The sequence below is a fragment of the Etheostoma spectabile genome, unplaced genomic scaffold, assembly GCF_008692095.1.
Source record: "Etheostoma spectabile isolate EspeVRDwgs_2016 unplaced genomic scaffold, UIUC_Espe_1.0 scaffold273, whole genome shotgun sequence".
Classification (NCBI taxonomy): Eukaryota; Metazoa; Chordata; class Actinopteri; order Perciformes; family Percidae; genus Etheostoma; species Etheostoma spectabile.
The window spans coordinates 219,211-234,583 of record NW_022605577.1 but is presented as its reverse complement, the minus strand read 5'-3'; the positions used below and the strand labels follow the sequence as shown (position 1 = coordinate 234,583).

General features: G+C 41.4%; 1 protein-coding gene across 2 annotated transcripts in view; it reads right to left on the bottom strand.

The window, feature by feature from the left end:
• Nucleotides 1-3,426: 3,426 nt before the first annotated feature.
• psd2 (pleckstrin and Sec7 domain containing 2) overlaps nucleotides 3,427-15,373 on the bottom strand; it is a 52,454-nt gene continuing 40,507 nt past the window's right edge. Inside the window, exons 6-15 of one of the 2 annotated variants that reach the window (XM_032510895.1) lie at nucleotides 13,881-14,038; nucleotides 13,553-13,613; nucleotides 11,999-12,089; nucleotides 11,804-11,847; nucleotides 11,486-11,676; nucleotides 11,255-11,325; nucleotides 10,670-10,827; nucleotides 9,570-9,714; nucleotides 9,167-9,310; nucleotides 3,427-6,407 (exon numbers count right to left, since the gene is read on the bottom strand). In XM_032510895.1, coding sequence (XP_032366786.1) covers nucleotides 6,177-6,407; nucleotides 9,167-9,310; nucleotides 9,570-9,714; nucleotides 10,670-10,827; nucleotides 11,255-11,325; nucleotides 11,486-11,676; nucleotides 11,804-11,847; nucleotides 11,999-12,089; nucleotides 13,553-13,613; nucleotides 13,881-14,038 — 1,294 coding nt within the window. In that variant the 3' untranslated portion in view covers nucleotides 3,427-6,176. The remainder of the gene's footprint in view (nucleotides 6,408-9,166; nucleotides 9,311-9,569; nucleotides 9,715-10,669; nucleotides 10,828-11,254; nucleotides 11,326-11,485; nucleotides 11,677-11,803; nucleotides 11,848-11,998; nucleotides 12,090-13,552; nucleotides 13,614-13,880; nucleotides 14,039-15,373) is intronic. The other variant, XM_032510896.1, reaches the window with a different exon arrangement.

Below are 15,373 nucleotides of genomic sequence, written 5' to 3'. Positions count from 1 at the left end.
CCATAACGTGTGGTACAAGGTAATGGAGACTTTTGTACATTGTGGTGTTTCTTTAAAAATAAATAACGGACAAATAGAGACTTTAAACGCTTCATTTGTAAAGTTATTCTCTGTCAAAGTGGCGTCAAAATGAATGGAAGTCAATGGGATGCTAACGGCAGGTGATGGCTTCTTAACGTCAAAATGGCGCCGTGGGAGCTCCGCTTAGAGAAGAGAGGCTGACCCCCCTTGGTTGTTGCCTCGGCAGGAAGAGGACATGCTGATGACAGGACAGTATTAACTGTCCTCGGCCAGGTGAGGCTGTTTCAGTCTGCAGGAGACAACAGGTCAGTGCACAAAAAGCAATAAAACCTGATAGCACCTCAGGTTTTATTGTCAGGTAGTGGGAACTAAATATTATAACCAGCTGATTTAGAGGCAGTGATTTGCTCAACAGTTAGCGTCATGAGTCATTGAATTCTCCTTATCAATAAATCACATTAATTGGTAGTCCAGGGTGAATAATATCAGGGTGGACGGTACACTCAAAAAGCTTATTAAAAATCAGTGGTATCAGGTATTTGGTTATTTGAAGGGTAGGGATTAATAAAGAAAGGTGTTTTTTTTTTTACAAATTTGAACCATAATGTAATTTGAGTGTTGATATCATTAATTAAACTGGCTTGCCTGAGACCTAACAGACTGATTTAAGTGTGACTCTTCAGTAATTACACTAGCAATAGCATAGTGGTAATATGTACAGTACAGCAGAGTAGAAAAAATATATTAACGTTCTCGGAAGGCATCTGGTTCATTTAAAAAAATACAGTCCCTCCTTTTTTTCATTTTGTGGACTTTTTGGAGTCATCTGTTCTATTTCAAACTAATGCAATTACAGCCTATAAAAGGAAACTTAAATGGCAAATATGATTAGTACATTTTGGTTTTATCTCCTGGCTCTGTTAGAAGCTTGATAAGGTTATTTAAATGCTTAAGGAGCAGAAACACTGAAGTTTCTTTTATATAGACTTTAGTGGTCCATAATACTGTATCTGAAGTTCTTTTTATAGATTAGGGGTCCCTAATACTGTATCTGAGTCTCTTTATATAGCCTTAGTGCCCTAATACGTATCTGAAGTCTCTTTATATGAATTAGTGGGTCCCTAATACTGTATCTGAAGTCTCTTTTAATAGGCCTTAGTGGTCCCTAATACTGTATCTGAAGTCTTATATACACTTAGTGGTCCCCTAACTGTATCTGAAGCTCTTTTTATATAGACCTTAGTGGTCCTAATACTGTATCTGAAGTCTCTTTTATATAGACTTAGGGTCCCTAATACTGTGATCTGAAGTCTCTTTTATATAGACCTTAGTGGTCCCTAATACTGGATCTGAAGTCTCTTTCATATAGGTGTGTTTTCACAGCTGAAAACCATCCACAATGCAACACTTTCTTAAAGTGACAGGCACTCTTTAGCACAACTGAGCGGGTACTGGAGAAGCCGCTGTTGTAAGTAAATATAATACGTCGTTTTTTCCAAATATTTTACCCAACCCACTTTTTTTCCTCCAGAAGACACTGTTAAACCCTCTGAGCCCGAGACACTCGCCCACGCGTAAAAATGGCACCTCTGAGTCATAGTTTAATAATTTATCAACCACACAAGCTAGCGACTTACCAACGGTTGCGTCTGAAAGGTAACGAGTTAGCGGTCTCTTCCGGGTCTCTCTAGCCTCTACAGGTGATTTTCTATTGAGCCTGGAACTTCCAGCCTCTTTCAGGGTCGTTGGGCTTTAAATCCAAACTGTTACATCCAAGATTGATCCACTTTATGTCCATAATTCATCGCGTTTTGGCTCATTTCTGCCGCTAGCTCGCGGCTCCGTCTCTCCTCTCTGTTGTTTACGGAAATAGAGGCCCAAGTATGCCCATATATGGGAGACAACGTCACCCCTCTTGTATGGAAGGCCAGAGGGGGAAAAAAGGCCAATAGGCTGTATGGAAGGCCAAGAGGAGCACATTTTTGACACGCGTTTACTTGTGTAACATTGCTGTGGGTGTAATATCAATAAATATGATGTTATTATGTTATTATTGGCATCAGTAAATTTCATGAGAGCAAAAGCGTCTTGACTTTCTTTGAAAGAATGTATGTATTTTGTCAACTGTATAAGTTACAACGATTATTTCTTCACAGTGTGACTCCCAAGACTTATGAGAAGTGTTTTAGAAAGGAAAATGGCTTATGTATTACTCATCTGTCTGTGATATCAATACAAATCTGGAAGATTCATGTTCCGTTTTATTGATTGATTTGTCTTTAAGGCCCTACAACCATTTTCAACATGCAAGTGACCTCACTGCAACCCAAATATTCTAATAACCCAGTTTGTCCTAAAAAAATGATGTTCATAACTTGACTGTAGACAACAGGGTTGATGTTTTACAAGCTTTTTTTATAAAATAAATCCAGACGGACATTAAACTGTAAAAATGGCCTCAGGTCTCAGAAGTTTTGTGACTTGGGTTGCAACTCTACAACAAGTATTCGTTACATAGGTAGAGACTGTATGCTCTTACAAACTGGCAGTGTGTCTGTTGCTATTGGAACTTGTACACTTGTGGCTTTGGTCTAGTTCAGTGGTTCCCAAACTTTTTCACATGAAGGATCTCTAAACTGACACAACTTAGACCATGGACCCTCATTTGATAAGTTTTCATGCCAGGGTCCCCCATCTGATCGGAGTTTTGATTTTAGATGCTTGATGCAGAAGTCATACATTCTTTCCTTGTGTTACATATGGATGGAGTTGGACTGAAAATGAATGATTGTCCTTTTCTGTTGGGAACCCCCTGGCCTGGAACCCCAACTTTGCTGTTTTATACTGGATTTAATAACATACTACATTTCAAATGTACAGTAGCTCTTTACTGCAGGCTAAATTTAAAAAATCATGTCCATATTGGAAATGTATAGTGCTGAAGTTCTGAACAAAATCTTTTTGCATTATTATTGGGGCTAATTTTAATTAATTAATCTGAGAAAAAACAAGAGAGGGAGAACTTGCTGGATCATTGATGGGAACATCTACTTATCAAAATCTTCTTCCTGATTCAAGCACTTTTGAATTTATCTACTCAGCATATTAGGTCATATTGTTGATTGTTATGGTCCATATTTGAACAGTGAAAATAATAACAAAGAGAGTTTTTTAACTTTAATGTCACTACTGCTGATTATTTATTGATTCATTTGTATTGAAATATTAAAAATACTTCCACAGCAAAAATTTAGATTAATTAATCACAGAGTAGGTAATTAATTAGATTAAATGTTTTAATCGATTGACAGCCCTAATTTATTACACAAAGTAATATCTACGTAATATCATAGATGTCACCCAGGTTAGCAGAGTTAATATTAAGAAAGCACAGTCACAATCATCTGTATAAAAGCTTACTTTATGAAGCACAGACTAAATATTCAGTAAATATGTCCTTTACATAGTATATGCATCCTGTCAAAGAACAGTTCAGATATACAAACAAAACAAACAAAAAGACAGATTCAATGCTGACATCAAAGTGCCGAAGTTTTCATTTTTTAAATAAAACAGAACAATCAAGAAATATTTTTTTTTGTCACAATCCTAGATTACAGCACAGGCCTACCCTAGAACATGGGGAAACAATGGTTAGCACGACAGCCAAAGTGACTATAAGGGGAAGTCTCCCTGTAAGAAATCAGTTATTCATCCTAACAATACGGCTTTAGAAAATGGGACTTCCTCTCTCTAAACTCAACTCTGCTTCAGCATTTTGGTCTGTACAAGGATCCGGTTCCAGGATTCCAGCTGATTCCAGGTGTCCAGCCAAGTCCCAAAAGGATCTCAGATCCTGTCAGTCACTATTAATGTGATATACGAAGCAACAGAAGCGCTGTGTCCAGAGCAAAGATATCATGTACTGTCGATATCCACAGCTCTGGTTATGTCAACATGCTTCTGTGCCACACTGAGGCTGAGTGAAGGAGAACTAAGCTCACTGATCTACAGTTGTGTCATAAGCAAATTACGCAGAAAGAGAAAATGTGTGTGTGTGTGTGTGTGTGTGTGTGTGTGGGTGGCTTGGAATCAATTAAGGTGCTCACAAACAGCGGTACCACCACCCCTGCCACCACATCCCCACTCCTCTCATCCTCCTCCCATTAGAAACAGGCTTCATATGCTGTGTTCCCAGTTTGGACAAACGTGTGCTGGATGTGTGTTTTGCTTGTTCTCGGCTGGCAGAGGCCGTCTTACTTAGAAAACCAAAGCAGTCTGTTCTTCTTAGAAAACGAGTCTTTTCTCCTCCTCCCGCCTTGTGGAGGATGTTCTGATTGCTACTCTGCTGGTGGAGTTGTTTTGCTGCTGTTCCCTTCTCCATCCCAGTAGGCTGACAGGTTTCCTGACTTGATCGTGTTAAGCTGGAGCAGACCTGCTGCTACACTCTCCAATAAGCCAGTCTCTGTCTAAGATAGGCCAGGTCCTGCTCTCCAAAAAACATCTTCCACTGTTAGGATGGATGGCAATCAAAGGAATATACCAGTACTAGTAAATGTCTAATACAAGGCCAAGCAAGGTCCATGTAACATGTTATAAATCAGAACAGAGATTGATTAGATGTTCTGTTTTGGGAATTAAATGTATATATTTTTTCAAAAGGAAGATGTCTGCCTTTGTGCTGAAGATGCTTTTGAGAGCTCCAGGCCTGACTGTGGAGTCTTATTCAGCAGAAGGCCATCAGATTGTTTGTCACCAAACATGTTCAAAAATCTTCATAGAAAAACATGAACCTGCTATATTTACTTCTTCCTGTTGCCTACTGCTTCAACCACTCAACTGCTTAAAAAGAGCATGCCAATGCACACACACATTCACCGGCTGACCTACTCATGGTATGTCTCCCACCCACACCTTCCTCTAATGCCCGGCGGAAACCTCCCACCCAACCGTATATTGTTACATTTGGTGCACTCTACCTTGATATAAGACAAGTTTGTGGGATAAAACAGAACATGGCACAGTGCTTTCATTCAGTCACATACAGATATCCTCTTCAGGTCAGATTTGACTGGTTGGAAAAACATACAGGATAATTGAATACATGTCAGTATTTGGGGTAACGGCAGCTTCCAAGTCCCAGACACAGATCTCTCTGACAAGTGACTGACTAACACTCTCTAAATCCCTCAACATCTAGTGTCAAGGTGGCCTTGAGTAAGGCACTCAACCTCCAGTTCCTCCGGTGGAGCAGCTTAGCTAACAGTCTCGGCAGCCCCTTACAAATGGATGTAGCTGTATGAACATCAAATGGAAATGTCTGAAAAAGAGCGAGCATGCTCAGTGTTAACCCTTCCTGGGGTAAATAATGGTTTGAGAATTAAATAAATAAATAAATATGCTATACATGACAGGGACATGATCCTTCTGAGAAGTTCTCATGGAGAGTTTTTGTAACTCTGGGATAGATATGTTGCATCTTCACACCCCACACCCCGCCCATTCCGTAGGTCCATGCACACGTCTGTGAGTGGCTGGGTGGGTAAACACGAGTGGGAAACAAAAGGCCAAAATGCTACAGTAGTACCGTCTCCATCTGAATCACTGCCTGCCTCCTGGACTGCAGGACGAGGACAGGACAGAGAGGACAAAGGCAAACCAGTCCGTCTCTCCTTCTTTGTTCTCTTTCTGGCCTTAAACTAAGACATTATTAATGACTCAAAGCTCTGCTCATGACTAAATACACATTTCAACTAAAGACACGTGCATCGCTCTGAGTCTTGTTACAAAATAATACTGATGATGTTGTTATAAATAGTGATCACACTAATGATCATTTTCATGTGCAATAGTAAAAGTTCAAAGGTCTGAGGTTTGGCAGGGTCACCTGTTGGGCATCGAGCACGGGCTCTTCATCTTCATCTATTGCTCAAGGACAGAAACTTATCACCAGGGTTGATAAATTCTACGAAGGACAGTGAGTCATTCCTCCTGTTGCAATCCACCTTCTTACTGTAAGTACAACAGGAGGAATGGAGGAGCCCAAAACACTAAATACTAACAAAAAACCCAGTACGAAGTGGAGGATTAAGCTAGTTTGGCTTGGAGGGATGTTGTTTGGTGTGCTTTGGGGTCACTGGTCCTCCTTCCTCCCCTCAGCTCCTCTGTCCTGGGGCAGTGCATCCAGCGGCCTTCCCGTTCAGCCCGCCCTGAGCCTGACTGATGGACGGGGAGGACTGTGTCTTGCGGAGGAGGCACTCGCGGCCGGCCAGGCCACCCTCCATGATCAGGCCCGCCATCACGCTGGCCTCGATCTTCTCGAGGTCGTCCGTCTCCGCGCGGATTTTGGCCTGCAGCAGGCTGATGTAGGTCTCATACCGAGTCTTCTGCTCGAGGGGCGGAGGACAAAGAAAGTGAGACCAACAGAACATGAATCAAATAGAACTTAACAGTGTGGTACCGGAAGCAAAAGTCATTTTTTCCATAACAATTTTGATTATTAGCCATATTGTCTTAACCATCCGTAGATAGTCTATATCTAGTTCCGGTGCCGCCGGAGGTTCAGGTGAACGTCCCTCATTTATCGGCCGGATGTCCCTTGCCTTCCGTTTTCTTTGTGTTGGCGTTCTAAACTCTGGTCAATGCGGGAAACATCCTCCGAGCTAGAACCAGCAATCAAATTATATTTATCTTCGTCTTGTGATTGGTTTAAAGAAATGCCAAAAAGTAGAGCACGTTTCTCTCCCTTCCCAGAATGCTGTGTGGACTAGCCAGACCTTCCTTTGCGGCATTGTGGTGGAAAGTCTGGCAATGCGAGACTAATCCATGGTAGACTGACCACGAGCCAGATTGTGAAACAATGGTTCATGTCCCTGTAGAAGCCACAATTCCATATAATATCAAAAATAATAAAATATACTCGCAAACAGCTATACAGTGGGTACGGAAAGTATTCAGACCCCTTTAAATTTTTCACTCTTTGTTTCACTGCAGCCTTTTCCAAAATCAAAAAAGTTCATTTTATTTCTCAGTAAGTACACTCAGCACCCCATCTTGGACAGAAAAAAACAGAAAGTAGAAATTTTGCAAATTTATTAAAAAAGAAAAACTGAAATATCACATGGTCTAAGTATTCAGACCCTTTGCCGTGACCCTCATATGTAACTCAGGTGCTGTCTATTTCTTCTGATCATCTTGAGATGGTTCTACACCTTCATTGGAGCCAGCTGTGTTTGATTATACTGATTGGACTTGATTAGGAAAGCCACACACCTGTCTATATAAGACCTACAGCTCCAGTGCATGTCAGAGCAAAAGACATCATGAGGTCAAAGGAACTGCCTGAAGAGCTCAGAGACAGAATTGTGGCAAGGCACAGATCTGGTCAAGGTTACAAAAAAATTTCTGCTGCACTTAAGGTTCTAAGAGCACAGTGGCCTCCATAATCCTCAAATGGAAGACGTTTGGGACGACCAGAACCCTTCCTAGAGCTGGCCGTCGGCCAAACTGAGCTATCGGGGGAGAAGAGCCTTGGTGAGAGAGGCAAAGAAGAACCCAATGGTCACTGTGGCTGAGCTCAGAGAGCAGTCGGGAGATGGGAGAAAGTTGTAGTAAGTCAACCATCACTGCAGCAATCACCAGTCGGGGCTTTATGGCAGAGTGGCGACGGAAGCCTCTCCTCAGTGCAAGACACATGAAAGCCCGCAGGGATTTGCTAAAAAACACTGAAGGACTCCAAGATGGTGATAAATAAAATCCTCTGGTCTGATGAGACCAAGATAGATCTTTTGGCCTTAATTCTAAGCGGTAGGTGGGGAGAAAACCAGGCACTGCTCATCACCTGTCCAATACAGTCTCACAGTGAAGCATGGTGGTGGCAGCATCATGCTGTGGGGTGTTTTTTAGCTGCAGGGACAGGACGACTGGTTGCAATCGAGGGAAAGATGAAGCGGCAAGTACAGGGATATCCTGGACGAAAACCTTTTCCAGAGTGCTCTGGACCTCAGACTGGGCCGAAGGTTTACCTTCCAACAAGACAATGACCAAGCACACCGCTAAATAACGAAGGAGTGGCTTCACAACAACTCCGTGGCTGTTTTGAATGGCCCAGCCAGAGCCTGACTTAAACCCAATTGAGCATCTCGGGAGACCTGAAAATGACTGTCCACCAACGTTTACCATCCAACCTGACAGAACTGGAGAGGATCTGCAAGGAGGAATGGCAGAGGATACCCAAATCCAGATGTGAAAAACTTGTGCATCTTTCCCAAAACGACTCATGGCTGTATTAGATCAAAAGGGTGCTTCTTACAAATAATGAACAAAGGGTCTGAATACTTATGACCAGTGATATTTCAGTTTTTGTTTTTTATAAATATGCAAAAATTTCTAAATTTCTGTTTTTTTCTGTCAAGATGGGTTGCTGAGTGTACATTACTGAGAAATAAAATGAACTTTTTTGATTTTTGGAAAAAGGCTGCAATGAAACAAAGAGTGAAAAATTTAAAGGGGTCTGAATACTTTCCGTACCCACTGTATTACCATATATGATTGTCCCATCCAAAGAGCACCTCAAACAAACAATTTGAGTCCTGGACGTGCTCCTTTACAGACATTTTGGTAAGTAATAATATTTTGTTTTAGGAAAAACTAATTTTATTCGCGTTGCCATGGAAAAGGACTACACTACCCACAATCCTAAGCATAACAGTGACGTCTCTGGTTGGTGGAGCTCGCTGTTACCATGGAAATGTTTACCGCACCCGCAAACTCGCAAACGGCTTTGTTAACATTATTGTACCTTTGCCTTTTTTTTGCCGTTTTAAAAATATTTTTTGATTGAATCAAATGTTTCATTATCCCCGCTCATCTCGTAGCTGGTTGGCTAGGTTAGAAGAAAACAATAAAGTTTGATAATGAGACGAACATGAGTGTTAACTGAACATCATCTTTGCTACAAATAAAAAAAATACAAAATCCTAAATAATATACTTATGACAATCGGAAAATAGCTATGACTTTACACTGGCCATCTGGCATGCTTTTGGTCTCTTAGCTGACCTTTAACTTGAAAAAAATCATAAGAAAATAACATAAAGAAACATGAGAAATCTGACAAATTAGCCAAGCTATTCAAAGCCCGTACCTCGTACGTGAGGTAGTGCTCCTTGAGCCGGTACTCCTCCCACTCGCGGCTTTTGGGGTCGGCTGAGGGCGAGTTTTTCCGGTGCTCCTCCAGCTCCAGGCTCATCTGCTTCAGCTTGCTCTCGTGACTCAGTAGCTGCTCCTCCTGCACCAATCACAGCCCGGACAAAAAACAAGAAGAACACCATGACAGCCAATCAGAGGCAAGCGGTAGTGATGGCCAAATGAAGCTTCACGAACCAGTGTCTTTATTTTCTGAGCCCACTAGATGGCGTGCTTGGTTTTAAGAGAAAGGCCTGAGACATTGCAATTCAGTATATTCTCAACCAATTGTTGAACAGAATTCTCAAAAATAGAATAGTGTGTATGTGTGTGTGTGTGTGTGTGTGCGTGCATGTACGTACCTGTTTGAGTCTGGTGGATGAGGACGGCAGGATTGGCCGACAGAATTTCTTCATGGAGCCGATGGCGGCGGGGAAGGCCGGGGCGGAGAACAGCGCTGCCACCAGGTTTATCCGAAAGATCCAAGATAACATCTCCTCCTCACTACTGGAAAGAGAGTGAAGGGCGAGAGAGCAGGTGAGTAGAATGAAAATTGTTTCTATTGCTGTACACTTAGTTTGACTCATCAACAAAGGTTCAACTACAAAAAAAAAGCCTGGTACATTCATTTGGCTGGGGAACATGACAGATAAAAAAGACAACTGTTCCCATTCACAGAATGTAATTGAAATGATGTAATTGTCTCTAACTAGCATCAACTAGTATTCTGACACGGCATGCATGAATTCACAAAACAATTCCACTGTCAAAGAATTGAGATGACAGTAAAATTAGGTCTCACAAAATACTCTCAAAAATCTAATTGGGGGAGAAACTTTTTAGCTACAATTTACTTTATTAAGTACTTTATAAACTCTGGCGCTACAAACAATTCATCTTCACTAGACCCAAACACAATCTGCGCTTTCAGTGGTGATCCAGAATTAAATTGTTTTCCTAATTGGGGCGTAGATCTGTAAACATTGAGAGTTTTTGGGCGCCCAGATAGCTCAGTTGAGCGGGCACACATACATAGATTTACTCATCAACACAGAGGCCCCAGGTTTGAATCTGACCTGCAGCCCTTTACTGCATGTCACCCCCCTCTCCTCTTTCATGTCTTCAGCTGTCCTGTCAACAATAAAGGCCGAAAATGCCCATAATAAGATTCTGAGTTTTAATTTTATTTATTTAATTTGTTTAAATTCTGCGGAAAATCCATGGATCTGCCATCCATCGCTCCTCTACACCAGCTCTCTATGTTCCAGATGGTCCACTGACGGTCTACGGTCTATCAAAACTGTACCATCGTCCACGTTTCATGATCTTTGGACGAGGCTATACGTTGAAAACGTTTCAAAACACATATGTATAAAATGGAAACTTCCATTGTATTTGTCTCATTTCCTTTACTTTTGAGGCTTAATTGTTTTTTAATGAAAACATCTCATGTTGAACTTACGGGGCGTGCAGCAGGAAGACTCTCCAGTCTGAGGTTTTGAGCTTCAGCACGTTGGCTCTCTTGCTGTAGTCGGTGGCACGAGTGGCTAGAGCGTGGTGGATCCGCACTGCATTCTTCAGGTCCACCTCGGAAATGTCGGCGTCAGGCTTGTACTCATCCTGGGTAAGTAACAGAAAAAAACAAGTCTTTATCCTAAGGAATTGCCGTCATTAAATGAAACAATAAGCCTAAAAATCTGATGATTAGACTAGATGTTCATCACATCATTTAAAATGTAGAAAAAAGAAGAAAAGAAATCATACTGCTGCGTTCCAGCAGGGGGAGACAAACTCCCAGCAGAGCAGCCATGCCTCATTTCCTCTTTCAATGCTCCATCTATCTCACTGCCCCCCCCCAACACACACACACACACACACACACACACACACACACACACACACACACACACACACACACACACACACACACACACACACACACACACACACAGCAGCAGCAGCAGCAGCAGCAGCATCCACCACCGCAATGACAGCGGTGCTGGATGTGTGTTTCTATGGTAACAGAGCAGAGGATGAGGTGTTGTACCTTTTGGAGATACAAGATCATCCCCTTCAGAACCGCGTAGAACTTTTTCCAACCACGGCGACCCCTCGGAGCTGGAAGAGAGCAAAGAGAAGAAATAAAAAAAACTTTTATATCATATTTTTTACAATAGCTTATAAGGAATTTGTTCATTTCTGTTAAGTGTCAGTGTTTATGCGTGTGCGTGCATGTGCGTGCGTGTGCGTGTGTGTGTGTGTGTGTGCCATCACTCACTGCGTTTGCCGTCCATGTCCGAATGGCTCTTGCGGGTCAGCACTCCATGTTTGTAGGTGACAGCATTTAAGAGAATGGGAATGGCGATGAAAGGGTTATGGCCGTCCGTTACCCTGGCAACACGCTTACTCCCACCCTCACATTGCTCCTCCACCAGCTCTGACAGACTCTTCCTCAGCTCCTCCTCCTCACTGCACACACAAATACCCATTCAGATAACCTGAGCAGCACATATTCAAGTGTACTTACCGGTACTTCTAAAAAAACTTGCATAGCCCAAATACTTTTCCTTTTCACAAACACAAAATGTGTACTCACACTGCCCACTCAAGCTTCTCATTCTTGATTGAGTTATACAAGACCTGTGTGGGCAAGGCAAGAAAAGAGAGGAACTGTAAACATTCTCTTTTAAACTGACTGCAGGGTAAAGAATGTGAAGAAATGCTTCGATTCTGAGGCAAAGACAAAAAGAGGTTTTGTGCTAGCTGTACTTTCTCAGGAGGAGGTCTGCACCTTTAATAAGTCTTTAGGGAAGTCTTTGCCATTGTTGAGGCCATCGAGATTACTGATGAACTGTTGGCAAGACATCTTCTTCCCAATGTTCTGAGGAGAGGTGAACAAAGAGAAAAACAGACAGACAGACACAAACAAAACTATCAGTTCAATTAGCTTTTTAACGTGTGGAAGTAATCTTTAGCTCAGCTCGTTATCGACAGAAGTTGACAAATACTCAGATTCCAAAGCAGCTGATAATTTCAACCTAGTTTTATATGCTACAAACCTGGATGCAGTTTTGCAACTATCCTCTGGGTGGCAGTGTTAAGCTGCTGGTTCTACTAGTAGTGGCGGTGAGAGTGGTTCCATCTCTTATCTATGTGTTAGTATCAGCTTAGCATAAATTTCCTTTAGCCACTTATTATGATGCGTCATTACAGGGTGAACACATTGGGAGGTGCTTCTGTATTACTTCCCATTTCTGTCTGAATAAAGCCCGTAACCTAAACAGATACAGCTGTGGGACTAAATCTGAATCGACTCGCTACTGTTATTGAAAAAAAGGAAAAGAAAACAAGATTTGGTTTGTGGCTTTCTATTTGCATTTTCATCTGAGGAGGCCACGTAACAGACAAGACAACCATGCTCCCTTTTCTAGGAGAAGTACAAGAAAAAAGGATGGGATATAACAGGTGTCACAAAACGTTTGAATTTGAACTCTGCTTCAGATATTGTGACACTACAGATCAATTGCATTTCACATTGCTTATACCAGTACTGCATTTATTATAAGCAGAAGAAATCAGCACTTGATTATTTATTTTTGCAAAACAATGATGAATTAAAAATGTATATATCCTTGTGTGTGCATCCTTTATTATGAGCCTAATGTGGCTGATCTAATTTGAAATAATCATGACTTCCTGAAATGATATTATTGGCTGACAAGAGGAGGCACAGATGTCAATGAGGACAGTGTTAAGTATATAAATATACTTACCACCTGCATGGGTGGAGAGAGACCAGGGGGCCACATTTGGTTAGCAGGGGGAAGGATTTGAAAGGGAGGAAAAGGAAATTGAAAAGTGAGAAGGATATCAGGTCGAGGAGACTTGCAGGCGGGTCGAGGAAAAGCAAAGCACAGGACCTATTATACTGATCGTGTTATGCTGCCCAGACCACAGTGCTCCAGTTTAGAACCGAACAGATGAGACTATTCGAGGAGAGGAGAGACAGAAACAGGTCAGAAAGTAGGCCGCGGAGGAGAGAGAACGAGAGAGGAAAGGGTTGATAGAAAGAACAAGAAATAGACAGGAAAAGAAGGTGTGAATGGATACATGCCGAGGCTATTTTGCAGAGGTGCTGTTGCTGCGGCTGGGTCTTTGCGCTGCCCAAGGCGATTGTGATTTAAAGAAATGCCAATAAACTAGAGCACATTTTTCCCCAATCCCAGAATGCTGTGTGGACTAGCCAGACCTTCCTCCACAGCACTGTCTGGCAATGTGAGACTACAGGAAGACTAGAGGAAAAGGGAATCCTGCAGAACCAGTAAGATAGACAACTACAGTACATACATGTCCGTGTAGATCGGTGTTGAGCAGCATAAGGGCGCAGGTCAATGTGTGGGCTCCATCTGCAACAGGACAATACACAAGGGGAGACGTCAGCTAAATGTCAAATCACTCCTCGACACGCACAGGCACACACACAAACCCATGCACACACACACACACACTTTTTTATTATGCAAGTAGCCATAACTTTAGTGAATATGCTGCAGTCATGAGTCTTTGTTTAACATGGATCGAAATGGAAACTGTAACAGTAATGTCAAATCGATTTTCTTATGCGTACATTTTCTTTTTTTAACAGCTGTTATGACTTGTATTGTTCCTCATACCGTCGTTGTCGTCATCGCCATCGTATTCTTCGTGGCTCTGGCCTTCTTCAGAGGTAAGTGTCTGTGGGTTGCAGTGGCAGAAGCGTCTGGAGAAATGGACAAGGACCCTCTCTCTCTCCTGGGTCTCTCCCATCAGTGGAAAGGCCTTTAAGAAGTTCCTGGCGTACACAAATCACAGGTTAACAGTAGATCAAACGTTCCCCGATAATGCATGTCTGACAGTTATATGATTTCATCACTTCTGGAAGTAAATAGAATTTGTTGAGGAATTCAGCCAACAGCTTTGTTGGAAAACCTTATCAGATATTTGACTTTTGAGATACAGTCAAATCTGCTTTTTCAAACCTGGGACTCATGGTCATGTGTGTATATTGTAATAATGAAGGATTGTGTCATCTTTATGTCTCTGCGTGTGTGGTCTTGTGTTAAGAACTGGTTGCACTTTGATTTGGTAACCGTGTGACAGAATCAAGAGGTTTCATACAGTCTCACTTTCACTTTCGAGGTGATACATTGATGTAGAGTTGAAACAAAAAGTCTAATCAACAATTAGTTAACTGACGGAAAAATAATCTGCAACTATTTTGATTGAGTTTCAGTCATTTTTCAAGCAAAATGGTCAAATATTCGGCTTGGTTCAAGTATCTCGAATGTGAGAAGTTGCTGTTTTGTTATGAAGTTAATTGAATCTTTTGGAGATTTAGAATTGTGGTTGGACATAATATGGGAAGACATCACATTGGACTTGAATTTGTGATTTCTTTTGCTATTTCTTTTCAAATTTAATTATCTAAATTTTTCTTGATCGAAAGAAATTCCATGCAGTCAGATTAATGCAGGCAACTACAGTAACCTTCATTAAACCATTTACTGTACGTTAGGGCTGCATGATATGAGGAAAATATCCAATAAGTGACAAAGTTGTGGCATATCACCATAACGATAATACTTGCAATAAACAGGTATTAAAGTGTACTCAGTTCTGCTGCTTTCAGTATTCTGGTAAAATACAACAAACTGCTTGTTGAATTCAAAACAAATGAAAGGAAATAATTCCCAACTTTCTTTTACCGAACAAATTGAACCGTCAATTGAATATAAAAGGCAGCACTAAAAAAGACTGACAGTTACATTTTAGAGTACATTTTTCTACTGATATTTTCTTTCAACAAGCACTAAGTCTTTGAGTGTCTTTCACAATGTGTCGATTGCGCCAGAGTTGATATTGCGATGATGATGCAAAAAAATCAATTCATTGTGCAGCCCTACTGTACATGTACACATTATGATGAGTATTTCAGTCCTACCAGACATTATTATAGCAGACCTTAGTGTGAAGACCTTGGTATCCAAGATCCAAACAATACCCAAATGAATGCAGATTTTTCCGTTGTGAAGTTTTACTTTTTAAAGTCCTTGTATTATGCTTTTTGGCTTTTTCCTTTCCTTTATTGTGTTATATATCTTTTGTGCATGTAATAGGTTACCAAAGC